Source organism: Carcharhinus amblyrhynchos, chromosome 10 (genome assembly GCF_965287045.1).
Source record: "Carcharhinus amblyrhynchos chromosome 10, sCarAmb.v2.hapA, whole genome shotgun sequence".
NCBI lineage: Eukaryota > Metazoa > Chordata > Chondrichthyes > Carcharhiniformes > Carcharhinidae > Carcharhinus > Carcharhinus amblyrhynchos.
The window spans coordinates 70,721,462-70,738,459 of record NC_137333.1 but is presented as its reverse complement, the minus strand read 5'-3'; the positions used below and the strand labels follow the sequence as shown (position 1 = coordinate 70,738,459).

The 16,998-nt window shown below is 40.6% G+C and overlaps 1 protein-coding gene across 7 annotated transcripts in view; it reads left to right on the top strand.

The window, feature by feature from the left end:
• lats2 (large tumor suppressor kinase 2) overlaps positions 1 to 16,998 on the top strand; it is an 88,714-nt gene that overhangs the window by 49,795 nt on the left and 21,921 nt on the right. For all 7 annotated transcript variants that reach the window (XM_080197328.1, XM_080197322.1, XM_080197325.1 and 4 more), the window contains 2 exons: positions 1,523 to 3,138; positions 6,850 to 7,432. In XM_080197328.1, the coding sequence (XP_080053454.1) occupies positions 1,523 to 3,138; positions 6,850 to 7,432 (2,199 nt within the window). The remainder of the gene's footprint in view (positions 1 to 1,522; positions 3,139 to 6,849; positions 7,433 to 16,998) is intronic.

Genomic DNA, 16,998 nt, shown 5'->3' with positions numbered 1-16,998 from the left:
ATTTTAATGCAGGGAAAATCATGATCAACTTGTCCTGAATTTGTGATGAACACTTGTGCCCTGTTAAGCACAGGATTCTGAAGAGCTGTAAAATGTTACTGCGTGGCAACGTTTCATCTGGCACTCTGATCAGATTGAGATACTGCTGATTGATGCTAAAATGTATAATTTTCTCTCATATTTGGAAAAGTGTCTTGCAGAACTGGATTTGTCATACTGGATTATAATTTTTCTTCTTAATTTTCCTTCTTTTCAAAGTAAATTCTTTCCCAGTTTCTATACATTCCTTGACTGACTTACTGTTAGGACTATCATGTTGTTGTTTTTCTGCTCTGTAAAATATATGAACGTGGCTCGGGTTAACATGCATATTCACACAGTTCTGGCAGGGTCACTGTTATATTTAACAATCAGAATCAGGACTCCTGCAAAACGTTTCCTGTCCTGAAAGCACTTTGGCTAATTTAACAACTCCGCTGCTGCTCCCACTGAGATGACACTGGTAATTAAATCTAGGATTTTCCTGATAATGTATTACCCAATTACTCGCAGAATAAACTCACTGAAGCATTATCTTTGGGGCATCGGGCATCTTATGGTAATACAAATAGACTAGCAACTTGGAGGGGGGTGGTGGTGGGTCAATTCTCCCAAAGTGCTTAATTGGTGGGGAAAGTGTTCTAGAGCACGACTGTTTTGTCAGTTCAGCTTCTCACTCGAATCTTCCCATTCTGTACACTGCAGAGGTCCCAATCGTGAATTTCATTAAAAACCCAGGAGGTGGGGCCTATTCGCGCCAGAGTATGAGGTGTCTGGAACTCTGCGCATGCACAGTGGCCCTGATCTGTCAGTCTCCCATTTGCTGGCCAGCGCAATCACTGGCCAGCCCGGGACCCCTGCAGTACTGCCCCTCCAGTCCCCACTAAAGTCCAAACATGGCTCCCACAACAATTCCCGGGGGAGCCTTGATGCCCTGGGTGCCCTGATGTCCAGCCCATTCCCCACCTGCCTCCGGGTCAGAACCTCTGCCCCAATCACTGCCCTCCCTCCATCCCAGACCGATTGCCATGCAAAGTGGCAGCGGGTCCCCCCCCTTCATTCTGGTGGGGTCTCCTGCTAGTTTCCACAACATGGGGAGCTACTTTAAATCCCGATGGAATGAAGTACTCCTGGTGGGTGGGAGATTCAATCGGGACCAGTAAGTTCCCGATAATTACATTTAAAATACATTTAAAACATATTAAAAAAAGATTCAAATTACTTACCTGTCTTCCTGCCGGTTTCCAGCGAGTTCTGGCCTGCAACTGTTCTCTAGCTTTGGGAGATGTGCATGCATTCCTGGCACATGTGCAAATCAAGGAACAAGGCCGGCGTTGCACATCTCCCACCCCAACCTGTCAGAAAAATTGCGAGTCGGGATGGGAGAATCGTGGCCGTGATTTCATTTCAGCCATTTTCATGCCTTTGCTAATTGTAAGGAATTGATTGTGATAATAATGTCTTCCAATTTGTTTATTTTAAGGAAAAGGTATTGGACCACATCCCCTTGATCGTAGGCCAAGTTTTGAAGGATCAAATGACTCTTTGCCCACCTATCACCAGATGGGTAATCCAATGTATGAAGTAGCAGATTCTGGAATGGAGAGTGGAAATAAGCATAGTGAAATATCACGGCAATATGTAAACGCACCCAATATGAATTTTTTAGTTGCTGCAGGACAAGCTATGACTGTCAACACTCCAGGGCAGAGATGTTCTCCCTTAGGACCTCACTCTGCAATTGCTGGACAGAATCCTTCATCTAATGTTATATTCCCATCCACAACCTGTGATATTAAACACCAACAAAAAACATATTCAGCCAAAGGAGAAACAGGCCAACCTCTTCAAATCATTAATTACACTCTCTCAAATCACAGCAGCCAATCAATCACAATGCAAGGCCCTCAGGTGTCAAGCAATCCACATTATATGAGGCAGCATTTAATGACACAAGGAGAAAGCAGTGTCTCTTTAGGTTATGCTGTCCAAAGAAGTTCATCTTTCCAAAACAAGATGCAACAAGAGGGAAATTATGGAAGTCTTCAGAATAAAAGCTCTGTTACGCAAGGCATTCCTGGCCATACCTTCCAGCAGTCTCCAACTGTTCTATATATGCCACAGTCCCATCATAGACAACAAAGTCCTACATCTCCTCAAATACAAATGTTATCCAGCTTAGCTTCATCATTTGGAAATGAGTTTTCAGAGCTCACCCCAAGTATAGTGACACCCTCAAGAAATAGCCTGAACATGGACATTTTTGATATAAACCCTGCTCAGATGCAACACTGGCAAGTGCCATCTCCATCAAGGAGGGATTCCTTGCAGAACACTGGACTAGAAACATTGCCAAGACCAGCTGGCCATCTTCGGCCAGATTCCCAAATTCCGAACCGAACCAATTCATTTAACAATCAACTGCAGGCTTCACCATCAATGAGACAAGTTGTGACTAGCAAAACAGAATCATCCCTAAATACCAGCAACACTATTACAGCAGTAACGTCAACTCCTATTCTTCAACCAGTGAAGAGCATTCGAGTTCCAAGACCTGAGCCTCAGACAGCTGTGGCACCTTCACATCCAGCATGGTTACAGAGTCAGGGTACGGACAACAATGATATGATGGAGCAAAATCCTTTAGCAGTAGGTGGAGCTGCAAACTATGTCCTTGAGCCTGATGATTACACTATGAAAGAACGTAGATGTCCTCCACCACCATATCCAAAGCATTTGTTATTTCAGAACAACACAGAGCAATTTGATACTAACTGTCTATGTGTGGGTATGGAGCAAGGTATTCGTGGTGTTCACAGTTTGACATGCAATAAAACTGAAGAGAGTAGCAATGAAAAAAGTGAGAAAAATAATAAGCCTAACAAATCGGAGAAGATGGGAAAGGACAAAAAACGTATTCAAACATCGCCTGTACCATTTCGCAAAAATAGTAAAGATGAAGAGAAAAGGGAATCGAGAATTAAAAGTTACTCCCCTTTTGCTTTTAAGTTTTTTATGGAACAACATGTGGAAAACATCATGAAAACGTATCAACAAAAACTAAACAGGAGGTTTCAGTTGGAGCAAGAGATGTCAAAGGTATTGATTTTTAACACTGTGAAATTGTAACTGATCTGTATAATTGAACTATTTAAAGCTTATACTTTATTCAAACTAAATTGAATTAAATTTTATCTTTATTCAGTGTGTTCTTTGAGGGACAGGAAAGTGCTTTGAAAGCTAGCATGCTAAACCAGAGTGGTTTGAAGCAATCTGAGTCCCAACTCAATCAGTTCATAGAATTATAGAATCCTATAGTGCAGACGGAGGCCATTCAGCTCATCGGGTCTGCACCAACCACAATCCCACCCAGGTCCTCGCCCCATAACACCATGCATTTACTTTAGCTCGTCCCCTTGACGCTAAGGTGCAATTTAACATAGCCAATCCACCAAACCTGCACATCTTTGGACTGTGGGAGGAAACCAGACCACTGTGAGGAAACCCATGCGGACATGGGGAGAATGTGCAAACTCCACACAGACAGTAACCCAAGCCGGGAATCGAATCCAGGTCCCTGGCTCAGTGAGGCAGTAGTGCTAACTGCTGTGCCACTGTTCCTATCACAAATGTCATTTTGGATGAATGTAATCAGCTGAAGCCTATAATGTCCTTATAGGGAGTAATCAGCATGAAATTTGTTCCCAAGCTAAACTTGCACGTCTACTTTTGGCCGCTTGTAAACACTGATGGAAGTCTGAGAGCTAATCATTCTCCTGGCACTAGATTATATGTAACTTATGAAAGAATGTCAGTCATTTGGATGAGAGCCCAATTTTGAATGTGGCAAAATCAGGGATGTGCTAACCCATGACATTAGCTCATCTGCAGCTAAGCAGGTGAACCATGTTGAATTTTGCTCTTCTTCTCCAATTTAACTAAATTGTTTACAAAGGAATTTTTAAACAATGAGCAATAATATGCTATTCAACCATTGTGATGTCACTTTATATCTTGCTGTATCTTAAAGAGAATGGCATTATGTTTTGTGAAATTTAAAAGAGGGTAAGCTTTTATCCTTGCATGAATGAGTATTAGTGATAAAGGGAGGCAGAGTTGGGGAGGTTGTCTCTTGCAGTGAGTTCTACATGCCCCTCAAAGAGATGGAAACAGCTGACCATTGGTATCAAAGCCACTTCCACAATGTGCACTGCTGAAAGATTAGAACTTCACCAAGTTAGGAAAACACACCATGATCAAAAATATAATTATTAAAGCCCATGATGCACTGAGTGTACTTCGTACCCTTAGTTTTTACTTCCAACGATTCCTCCAATAACAGTCTAGTGTATATTTAGTCCCAGATGAATCCATCTAAAGTAGCTATTTGTTGTATGCATATACCATCACACTGCAAACTGATACCAGAACCCCAGTTTTAACCTCCTATTCCTAACAAAATGGAGCATTCAAGGATTCAAATCTTTGTAGGACTTCCTTACCTGACCATTGCTGCGTACACCATTTTAACATTCTAACTAGCCATTGTGGACCTGGAACCAGGTAAATGAAGACCATGTTGAATTCAGAAGTTAAGCTCAGATGATGTTATTCAGACCTTCATATTCTGGTCAGCTATGTTTGGCATCAGATGCTGACCTTGCATGAGTGCAAAGGAGCAGTAGACATAAGAAAGGTGAGTAGTTCTTTTTAGATTTCCTAATGGGTCAGATGGAGCAGAGGTCCAGTCCGGCCCCACTCACCCATCCCACAATTAAAATCATGGCGTTGTTTCTTACTGCTTTTCATCTTAACTATGGAACATCTTTAGTTCTTTCTATGCTGCTTGTAGAAGAAGACAGTTTTAACAGAGAGCTTAAGCAGGAGGAAGGTTCTTAGCTAGCAGTTGACCTATAATGTTAAACTCTTAGAAACCTGGGAATGCAAGGCGCAGGCACTGCTAGTATTGGGAAGTAGGAGGACACATGCTTGCTCAGAGCTGCTATTTCATCTCACCTCATTCTCACATTGATTTTCTGACTATAAAACATATAATGCAGGCTACTGTTATGTCATCTTTTCTACTGAAAGTTGCATATAAGGGCAGCTCATTATAATTTATCTTCCTTTAAGTTTGTAAGAGCAAGCTGACTCAGGTCCCAGTTGATCTTCACAACACACAGCAACTTGTATTTACAAAGTATCTTCAAAATAATATCACACCCTCAGGCAATATAACTCCTCTATTCTTCATAAGCACCTGCTCAAATGTGTCCTCATTGAAGATTTAGACAGTAAGCTACAAGAAAATGCATTAGATAACACACATAATATAAGTGGTGGCAAAAGAACCTGGTGTTCATTGGACTAGTTTGCACCCACATCAAATGCTGGTAGATCATTGGTAACCATGCCAATCATGTTCTGTAGAACTTGACTTTTGTACGTCTTTCATGGGACCTCCCTTACAGTTCAGTTTCACAACAATGTAGTCCACTGTGGAGTGTGAGGTAAGTCTGCCATAGACCCTAGAAACCAAGTAAACAAGAAATATGAGCAAGGGGAATACCATTTGGCAAGTCAAGCTCTGCCATTCAACACTTTCAACAGTTGATGCTTTCCCTAAGGAATTATGAGAGGAGAATTATGGCATAGGAGCTTCGGGAATATTTGTCAATCAGTAAAATTTATAACCCTCTCTTGCTATTATAATTTGTTTCACGGGTACATTGCTTTATATATCGCTCACATTGCTGAAGTTTCCAGTGTCAATCTGAAAGCATAAAAGGTGAGGGTGATTGTGACATATTGGGCATTCTCTAAAACTTTGGAGTTTGTGTATTTGCCACAGGTGTCATGGAACCCATTGCTTAATTGAAGCTTCCATTTGTGCCTCTGATAAATGGAGGTATGTTTGTAATCCTAATGTGGGGTCAGTCATAGCTCTAGAATATGTGTGGTGTAGTCTGTCTCACCTGACATCTCTATTAGTTTTCCTTCAAAAAGCCAAAGTGTAAGGGGAACCTCAGGGAGAATGCCTTTGTGACACTGTTGTGACTGTATTGTAATAATTATATAAATGTTCTTAACAAGATATATTGCAGAACTATGATAATAAAGTGGTCTAGAAATTATTCACAAAAATCTTTGGGGTAAATTCTCATCTTAACAACTCATTTCATATGAGTTGATCACGTTGGATAATCATACACGTAAATCTCTGTAAAAAGGCATGGATATCAAAGTGATAGTTGGTATATGTACACTTTGCTTCTTGCACCAGATAATCCCAATTGTCCACTGTCTTCCTGAAAATACTTATAATACAAAAAGAAGCAGAGATTTAACACAACAAATCTTCACTTCATTTTCCAATTGGCAGGATCCACTTTGCTGATAGGATAGTGAGGGGAAAACTAGAGGCCAACAGTCAGAACAAGTGTATTTCACTTTGTTTGTTTTAGCAGTGATAGCAAGTAATTGCTTCTCAGAAACTGAGAACTTCATGCACTTTTTTTTTAACAGAAATCACTAAATATCAGGAGTTTTAATCTTGGCAGCTATTTTTTCTCCTATAGACTTGGGATACTAAAGCAGCTCTACAGTTACTCCACCTAAAATCCTAAACCAGGTGTTGAAATGGATGCTTCCCTAGTTGTTGACATTGTAATTAATATTGGTTTGTTCATTCACCCGATAGGCAATCAAAGGAAATATCTGTAGCTTTCAGTACAGAAGTTATATGGTTCTTTTGTATAGTTTTAATTGTTTTTTGATTTTCAATTAATTTGTGATATATAACTTCCAAAGGCAGGTCTATCCGAGGCAGAACAAGAACAGATGAGGAAAATGCTTAATCAGAAAGAGTCTAATTACAACAGACTGAAAAGAGCAAAAATGGACAAGTCATTATTTGTAAAAATTAAGACACTGGGAGTCGGTGCTTTTGGGGAGGTCTGCCTCGCTCAAAAAGTGGATACCAATGCTCTATATGCAATGAAAACCCTACGGAAAAAGGATGTGCTGAGTCGTAATCAAGTGGCTCACGTGAAAGCAGAGAGGGATATTCTGGCTGAAGCTGACAATGAATGGGTAGTCAAGCTCTACTATTCTTTCCAAGATAAAGAAAACTTATACTTTGTGATGGATTACATCCCAGGTGGAGATATGATGAGTCTCTTGATTAGAATGGGAGTTTTCCCAGAGTCACTGGCAAGGTTCTATATTGCGGAATTGACCTTAGCCATCGAGAGCGTCCACAAAATGGGATTCATTCACAGGGATATTAAACCTGACAACATCTTGATTGATCTTGATGGACACATTAAACTTACAGACTTTGGTCTTTGTACTGGATTTAGATGGACTCATGATTCCAAATACTACCAGAAAGGTGAGTCTTGGTTTTATAATCTCTAACATTTTTCTTCGGTGAGTTACAGATGCTGCCTGTACTGATAATGTTATAGATTTTTTTGCATGTGTTTATTTAGTTCACAACAGAGCAATGTTGTACTAGTATTACCATAGAAACCCTACAGTGCAGAAAGAGGCCATTTGGCCCATTCTCGGCAGAATATCAGTTTGAATTAAAACAGATATAATGCTGGAAATACTCAGCAGGCCTGGCAGCATCTGTTTCATCTGTAAGAGTGTTTGAAACCCTGGACATTGAGAAGGGAGGAGGTAAAAAGACAGTGTTGCATCCACTGCACATGGCTGGAAAAGTGACTTAGTAAAAGGAGGGGCTGTTTAGAGTGACTGAGGATTAGATTAAAGTGTCATAGAACGGTTCCTTTGGGATTCTAAAAGTGGAGGGCAGGGGTGGGGATGGGAGGATGTGCTTGGGGGTGGCATCATGCTAGAGGTGATGGAAATAACAGAGAATGACCCATTAAAGTTGGGAACAATAATTTGGAACAGAATTAATAGTCATTTGGGTGCCTTAATTAATGAACAGTAAGAGGTCTCACAACACCAGGTTAAAGTCCAACAGGTTTATTTGGTAGCATGAGCTTTTGGAGCACTGCTCCTTCACCAGGTGAGCACTGATGAAGGAGCAGTGCTCCGAAAGTTTGTGCTACCAAATAAACCTGTTGGACTTTAACCTGGTGTTATGAGGCTTCTTAAAGTGCTTACCCCAGTCCAACGCCAGCATCTTCACATCTTAATTAATGAAAGCTAGCATGGATATAGTAAGGCAAAATCGTGTTTAATTAACTTGCTTGAGTTTTTTGATGAGATAACAAAGAGAATTGATGAGGGTAACATTGTTGATATGGTGTGTATGGACATCTAATAGGTATTTGATAAAGTGCTGCACAACAAACTTGTGAGCAAAATTAGAGCTCTTTGAATAAAAGGGACAGTAGCAACATGGATACAAAATTGGCTGAGTGACAGGACGCAGAGAGGAGTGATTAATGGATATTTTTCAGACTGGAGGAAGGTTTATATTGGAGTCCCCAAGGAACAGTGTCAGGACTCATGCTGTTCCTGACTTATATAAATGACCTAGACCTTGCTGCGCAGGGCACAATTTCAAAAACTGTAGCTGATAGAATACTTGGATGTACTGTGAACTATGAGGAAGATTGCGTAGAATTTCAAAAGGGCATAGGTTGGTGGAATAAGCAGACAAATGGCAGACAAAATTTAATGCAGAAAAGTGTGAAGTGATTATTTGATGGAAATAATGCAGCCAGAATATAAAAGAAAGGGTATAATTCTAAAAGGGGTGCAGAAGCAGAGGGACCTGGGTGTATATGTGCATAAATCGTTAAAGGTGGCCATACAGGAATTCAGGAAATGTGGGTGCTCTCGAGGGTCTTGTCAATCATGATGAGGACTAAGGAATTAAAATTGGAAATGCTGAAATAAAAGGTTACATCATCCAAACAGATGCAGCAGAGATGGAGAAACTGGGAGAATGGAAAAAGTTTTGCAGGAAGTGGGGTGGGAGTCAGTGGGCTTAAAGTCAATATTGGTTGATAGCCTATTGCCGTAAATGGAAATAGAGAAGCTAAAGAAGGGAAAGGAAGAGTTGGAGTTTTGGTGGAAATTGGTAGCAAAGTCAATGAAATTTTCCAGTTCAGGGCAAGAGCAGGAAACATCACCTATACTGGAAAAAGGAATGAGGAAATGGATCTGCCTAGAACTGGATAAAGTGAGTTCCACATATCTCATGTAAAGGCAGGATAGCAGGAGTTTAAACGTGTACCCAAAACAACACTCTTTATTTGAAGGAAATGAATGGAGTTGAAGGAGAAGTTGTTAAACTAGGTGGAAGAGGTGGTGGTAGATGAGGACTGGTTAAAACTATACTCAAGAAAGAAGCAGAGGATGTTCAGACCAACCTGATGAGGAATGGCAGCAGACATTGGACATCTATTGAGATGGTTAAGACTAGGAAACTGGAAACTGTTAGGAACAGAGAGCATCATAGGAGTCACAGCTGTAGCTGAGAAGAAACTGGACAAAGAGAGGAAAAAATAGTCACAGTAGGAAAAAAATCAGTTCTGTGGGACAGGAACAGGCTGAAATCATGAGTCTTCCAGGGCAGTCTTATGTGTGGCACTTGGGAAGGAGGTAGAAGTGGGCTCTTCAAGGTTAGGGGGCTGTGAGGATTGCAAATGTATTTTTCCTCTTATTTCTTTTGTATTTCCTTTACATTTGGATGACATCTCCTCCTGTCATTCACATCTCCTTTTAATACATCATTCATTTCTTTGCCACTCTCTTCAGCCTGCACCATAAGACTCCTTGTCATTTAACCTCTCCTGCCTTCCACCTTATCACAGAATTTCCCTTTCGTTTTTCTTCCTAACTTCCCTCATTCATTACTCAAAACTTCTTAATTTCCCAGTTAGCTTTTTCCAGTTGTGATGAAATGTCACAGACCTGAAAGATTGGACCGGATTTTCCAGTTCTGTCTTCTGTGAGAATCATAGTGGGTAGGAAAATTTGATGGACCAGAAAAGGCAGATTGATTTCGGGTAGGAATTTCCAGGACCAGAAAATTCAGCTATTTAACTGTTTTTCTCAACATTGATGCTGCCAAACCTGCTGCTTATTTCCAGCATTTTCTGTTTCTATTTCAGAGTTCCAATACCTACACTATTTTGCTTTTGTATCACTTTGAGATGCTGGGGATCAGTTTACTTGCTGTACATGTATAAGCTTGTCATCTTGTAGAAGAAATATCTCTAATTCCAGCTGTATGTGGGAATGGAAAGAAAAGCACTCCAGCTTGACCTGCATGATTTAGATGCCTGGAGCGATGTTGACAAAGATTATGAGTTGTCCATGATCTGCATCAGCAAAGCATTTGATAAGGTTCCCCATGGTAACCTAATGCAGAGAATATGGATGCATGGGAGTGAGGGTGATTTAGCGGTTTGGATCAGGAATTGGTTAGCTGATAGAAGACAGGGGGTGGTGGTTGATGGGAAATATTCAACCTGGAGTTCAGTTACTAGTGGTGTACCGCAGGGATCTGTTTTGGGGCCACTGCTGTTTGTCATTTTTATAAATGACCTGGATGAGAAGGATGGATTAGTAAATTTGCAGAAGGCACTGAAGTCAGAGGAGTTGTAGACAGTGAGGATGGATGTTATAGTTTGCAGAGGGACATAGGTAAGCTGCAGAGCTGGGCTGAGAGGTGGCAAATGGAGTTTAATGTGAAAAAATGTGAGGTGATTCACTTTGGAAGGAGTAACAGGATTACAGAGTATTGGGCTAATGGAAGGACTCTTGGTAGTGTGGATGAGCAGAGAGATCTCGGTGTACATGTGCATAGATCCCTGAAAGTTGGCACCCAGATTGATAAGGTTGTTAAGAAGGCGTACGGTGTGTTAGCTTTTATTGGTAGAGGGATTGAATTTTGGAGCCATGAGATCATGTTGCAGCTGTACAAAACTCTGGTGCCGCTGCACTTGGAGTATTACGTACAGTTCTGGTCGCTGCATTATAGGAAAGATGTGGAAGCATTGGAAAGGGTGCAGAGGAGGTTTACCAGGATGTTGCCTGGTATGGTGGGAAGGTCTTATGAGGAAAGGCTGAGGGACTTGAGGTTGTTTTCGTTAGAGAGAAGAAGGTTAAGAGGTGACCTAATTGAGGCATACATGATCAGAGGATTAGATCGGGTGGACAGTGAGAGCCTTTTTCCTCGGATGGTGATGGCTAACACGGGGGGACATAGCTTTAAATTGAGGGGTGATAAATATAGGATGGATGTCAGAGGTAGGTTCTTTACGCAGAGGGTAGTAAGGGCGTGGAATGCCCTGCGTGCAGCAGTTGTGGACTCGTCAACTTTAAGGGCATTCAAATGGTCATTGGATAGGCATATGGATAATATTGGAATAGTTTAGGTTAGAGGGTCATTAGATTGATTCCACTGGTCGGCGCAACATCGAGGGCCGAAGGGCCTGTACTGCGCTGTAATGTTCCATGTTCTATGTTCTATGATCATAGATAGAAGGAGATCATGCAATCATAGACTATACAATAATTTCACCACATCCTTTGTCAAAAGTGCTCTGAAATTTTAAGAGAATCTACTACATCAGGGTTTATTGAGGACAAGGAACACTAATAATGCTAGCTTTTCCTTCAACCAAAGCAATTTGTTTTGAGAACAATTCCATTCAAGCAGCAAAGTACAGAGCGACCACAGTAGTCATTTATATGAGATCAGCTTGTTGAGGTTAATTATAGTTTTTCTTTATATATTGGCTATGGGAGAGAGTTGCCAAGATGGATTCCTGTGTTCACCAATAATGCTATTATTTGTTTCTGTTCTCCTTTAAATACCTTGGATGTCAATTCCAAACAGACCCCAGTGGGCTTGTGAGAACATGAAGGCAAGTGACGATATAAACCATGGGAAAGATTGCTCTTGACTTTTAAGTTGCCCCCACATATGTAAAAAAACAAATTCAAATTCGATGGCCCTAAGGATATCATAGTGGGTTTGAAAATTGACATCAGCTAGTTCTGTGCAACAATAAGCTCTCATCATTTTACTAGTGCACTGAGGGGAGGTTGTAATTGGGTAGGGAGGCGTGGGGTGAAGGAGCTTTTCTTTCCCCGATGAAGTTGGAACTGGGAACATCAAGGACAGCCTTCTTAATCAGAGGTTGATTGGAAACCATAAGTAACCAATTAAAAGCCACTAAAGGGTGCCATCCAGGTAGGGGATGGAGCCTGGACCATGTGGAGAAACTCCCAAATGTACCCCGGTGGCCACCCTCCAGGTGCACGGAAGAAGACCCTTTTGACTAGCCACTCAGCAGCAAAGGCGACCACAGCTTGATGAACCTGCATGGGGAAACATAAAATTCTGCCCAATGGGATAATATCCTGGTCCTTTAATGATGTCTGTTGACTTTGGTTGCAATTCCTTAATGTGAGATCTATTCCTATTCTTGATCAGAAGACAAGTAAGCCAAATAATATTCCATGTGAGGTTTCATAAAGGCTGCAGTCAATTGCACACACCCCTCATTAATCCTAAACTTAGTCCCTCTTGCAGTCAAGACTAACTTGCCATTGCCTCCAAAATTGCAGCCTTTAACTGCATGTTAGCTGAAAATGACTATTGAGAAGGACATTCAGGAATGATTGGATGTGCACATGTTATTAGTTTAACACCTAGGGAAACCTCTGATTTTCTTTTGGTCAGAACACAATGGAGGGCTTTGCTCTTTTAACCTTCAAACTGCAATTACAGGGTTGCTTGCCACTCACATAATCTGTTAACTCATCTTGAGGTTTCTTTGCATCCACTGATATCTCCTATTGGGGCAGCAACCACGATAGCAGACAGATTTCGATAGCAGACAAGTTCCAGCTTTCGGTCCAGGTGTACTTCGCAGCAATGGAGACGGCCTGCCACTGGCTGGTGGTGGACTGTCAATAGAGTTTCCCGTTATATGCAACTTCAGCTGCCAGGAAACCCATGGCTGGGATTGCTTACTCCAGTTGTTCATGTTTTGGCCTGCAGACAGATGGAAGAATTGAGTGTGACGAGTAGTCCTCAGTTTTCACCAATAAGTGATTGACAAACACAATGTCCCGCAACTGATAGAACATTTAGAGCATGAAGTGGCATTTTCAATGCACATGTCCTACCGTCTGCTGTCTCTTGCAGCCCAAACTCCTGTGCACTTGTGCACTTATCTTCAGTTCTTTTGTAGACTCAATGGGCACTAATCTCTGTTGCCACCACCATCCAGGCTGTCATGGTCAGATGAGGGGTCTTTTGTTGCCATATCTGGGAAGCAGGGTTCCTGGACAACCTGAAGGAGAATCTGCGGGGAGACATCACTAATATGTCAACACATTGTCTGCTCTGAGACATTATGATGGATTTTGAATCCGAACTCCTGGCTTGCAGTGAGTGAATGATTGCTTTGGTGCCCTTAAAGTATGGCATTAGGAATTTGACCCCTGAGGTAAGGGCAGGGACAGCAATTTCCTGCCCAGTTGCACTGCAAGATTCACTGAGCTCCTCGTGCATGCATATGTAATAAGCTGAAAAGTACAAGATCCAACATGGGGAAGTGAATCTAATTCCAGCTCCTGCCACCCAACCAATAATCCAGAATGGAAGATACTGCAGCAAGTATCAGTAGGAGCACTATAGGTGGCCTCAGGTCTTTTTATTATCATGATGTGGCGATGCTGGCATTGGACTGGAGTAAACACAGTAAGGAGTCTCACAACACAAGGTAGCAAAAGCCACTAGCTTGCGGAGCCCTGCCCCTTCATCAGATGAGTGGGAGTTCTATTCACAAACATGGCATATAAAGACACAAAGTCAATTTACAAAATAATGGTTGGAATGTGAGTCTTTACAGATAATCGAGTCTTAAAGGTACAGACAATGTGAGTGGAGCGAGCGTTGAGCACAGGTTAAAAAAATGTGTATTGTCTCCAGAAAGCCCAGTTTACCCCCTTTTATTAGTGACAAACTGTCTTGCAAATGTTTCTGCCACTAATTGCTATGATGTGATAGTTGCTGTGAACAACTCTTGCTGGAGCTGTGTATTGATGTTGGGTAAGTTTCAATCAGGCCAGTGAGACTATACAAAAGGATATAAATTTAAGATGACAAAGAAATGATTAAATTACAAAAATGCTTTGTTTCCTTCTTTGTTTCTTATTCCCTCTTTTTTTTTGCTCCAGTTTCTTCTCTTGCTCTTTCTTAGCCCTGGACTTTTACTTAGAGCATATAGAACAGTACAGCACATTACAGGCCCTTCGGCCCTCGATGTTGTGCCGAACTACTTCCTCTCTCTTTTTCCACTTGCACTCATTCTCTATCTCACTTCCCATTCCCCCTCTCTCTTTCTTCCACTCCCATTCCTGGTTAGAACATGGAATTTTCTTTGTTGCAAAAAAACTTTGTTGCCATAAATTATTTTACAAGATTATTAGATAGAACCTTCGAGAAAGAAAAGTAAAGAGTGGTGTTAGACTACATGATACATGTGAAAGAAAACAGCAATCCAGATTTGCTGTAACATTTTTTATGATCCTGTTAGTAACCATTAATATTTAAAGAGGTTCTGAACATATTGTGATTAACTGACAAAACCACACCACAAGATAATTGTGCTAAAACAAACTCCACTGTACATCAAAAGATCTAATCAAAGCAAGCACTATTAACTTAATACTATATTTTGTAACTAATTGTACTATGAACTCAGTTCTACTTTACTTCCTGCCAAAAGTTACACATTTTAAGAATCTTGAAGGTTCATTCTTTAGGAATCAACCCCCAAAGTGTGCCACAGCTCATCAAAATTCACTTTAATTATCTTCAGTGTTCCAACTATTCTCTGAGGTAATGTTTAACAAAGACCTTCTGTTAGATTTTTGGCTAAGTGACCCGTCAACTTCTCTTTAATAGCTCAGGATTGGTGATGGCTCAGCTTCTTGACTGGTTGCAGGCAGATACCCAACTGTCTTTTCACAGCTTCCAAGCCAACTCTGCTGACTGCTTCAGCTTCGGAGCTTTTTGGGGACCAATGTAGATTTCTTCATTTAGCTACAAGTTAAACAAATCTTCCTGCTCCTTTTCTCTTTCGAAATCCAAACTGGGTTTGAGACCCAGCAATATTCCACGTGCTGAGCGATAAATTTAGTATTTTCTTTGCTTAAAGTGGAGGTCTAACTAACAATCATCTCCTGTTAGCTTTCTCAATCTTGTGAAATGCAGCAAAAAATGTAACTACTTGCTTTCTGAGCAAACAGCCTGGTAAATTAAAATATAGAACTGTGTATCCTCAGAATCCATTTCTATGACAAGATGGTATACTTTGAAATGCCATCAAACAGAAATGTAAACTAATTATTTTACCTTCACACAACTCTTTGATTATTAATGAAAGGAGAGACATGTTGCTGAATCTTTTTATCTTGCACTCATAAAGACAAAAGCAAGAATGCCAAATCTCAAATGATCACTAGAAAAGGGTGCTGATTGGTTGGTAAATCAATGATTGGCTCAGGCATTGTCATCGAGAAAACAATGGGGGAACTGTAGGCTCCCCAAGCTCCCTGGTAATTCAGAAAGGGTCAAAGCTTGAACATATTCCTTGATTCTTCAATTCATATGAATGTTTTATATTGTGAATGGAGTTTATGACCGTTTCTACAGAATTTCTGTCCCTATCAAGGCACTCCCTTGTTGACCAGCTGACTTTAACCTTTCCTCATCTGGGAACTATATACATAATTTAAATTTTTTATTGAAGTAAGTGAATGCCGTCTGGTTGTACCATAAACCTAACGATAGATCATACATTGTTCAAGTTCCTATTGTCAATTCTGAACTTATTGAATAAACACAAGCTATATTTTGAGCGTAATAAACTTGGTTCTTTTTAGTTGCGTTTATATCAGAGTTGTGTTCACCAGTCCCTCAACCAAATGACTCAATTTATCCACAGTTAAAACGCTGTAATTCCTAAAACTAAAATTTATATTCTAAAGCATATGAATTATTAATTAGATTTTCACAACACATTCCATGATTCTACATATCATTCCATCCCTGAGTAGACAAGCTTGCAGCAATCAGTCAGATATTGGAAACAGAACGTAACAATTGGATCAGTAATATGACCTGAACATTCTGTTGGCATCTATATACATAAGGGCTGCCTTTGCTGAGGAATCTCAAAGTCAGCTTGGTTTCATAGTTCATTACTGAGACCCGAGGCATGTACCTGATGCAGTGAGAATACAAAACTGCATTTTTGAGTGTTAGCAACCACTGAGGGTATGCTGACTGCTCATAGTGCACTGCTATTCTCCAGTGTTGGGGAATGGATCAGGAGTAAGGGTGGCAGAGACAAGAGTACTGGGATAGATGATTGCCCAATATTCTTTTTAAATTTAAATAAGGCATTTCCTTCAGCACTCCTTCCAAACAGTGATTGTTTGACTGTGCTGAGGCTCTTGCTGCATTGCGGAATGAGACATAACTCCTGACCTCACTAAGATGAGCATCTTAGGAAATTCATGGGCCTAAATCCTCCACAACCAATTTTCTGGGAAGTGGAAATTGTATTGTTAACTGTGTGCTTCTGATATGAATATATGCAATAACTCTGTGCTGTATAACATGGTTACAATATTGGATTTTTTAAAAAATTCCATATCTTTCATACAATTCCACTCAAATAGAACACTAATATATATCTTGTTTTGAGGCTGTTAATTTTGTACTTCATTATCTAAAGGTTTAGATCATGTTCCAGACATTTAAACAGAAGATAGATAATAATAATAATAGATAATGATACTTAATGACGTTAATTTTGAGCCCGTACTTTCCATCTGTGAAAATGGAGGCACGTGCTCAAAATCCAGAGAACATGATTCATGCTGGTGAGTTTCCGAGTTCTGATCTTGCCAGCATCTCGCTGGTAGAGTGGTGTGGAACAC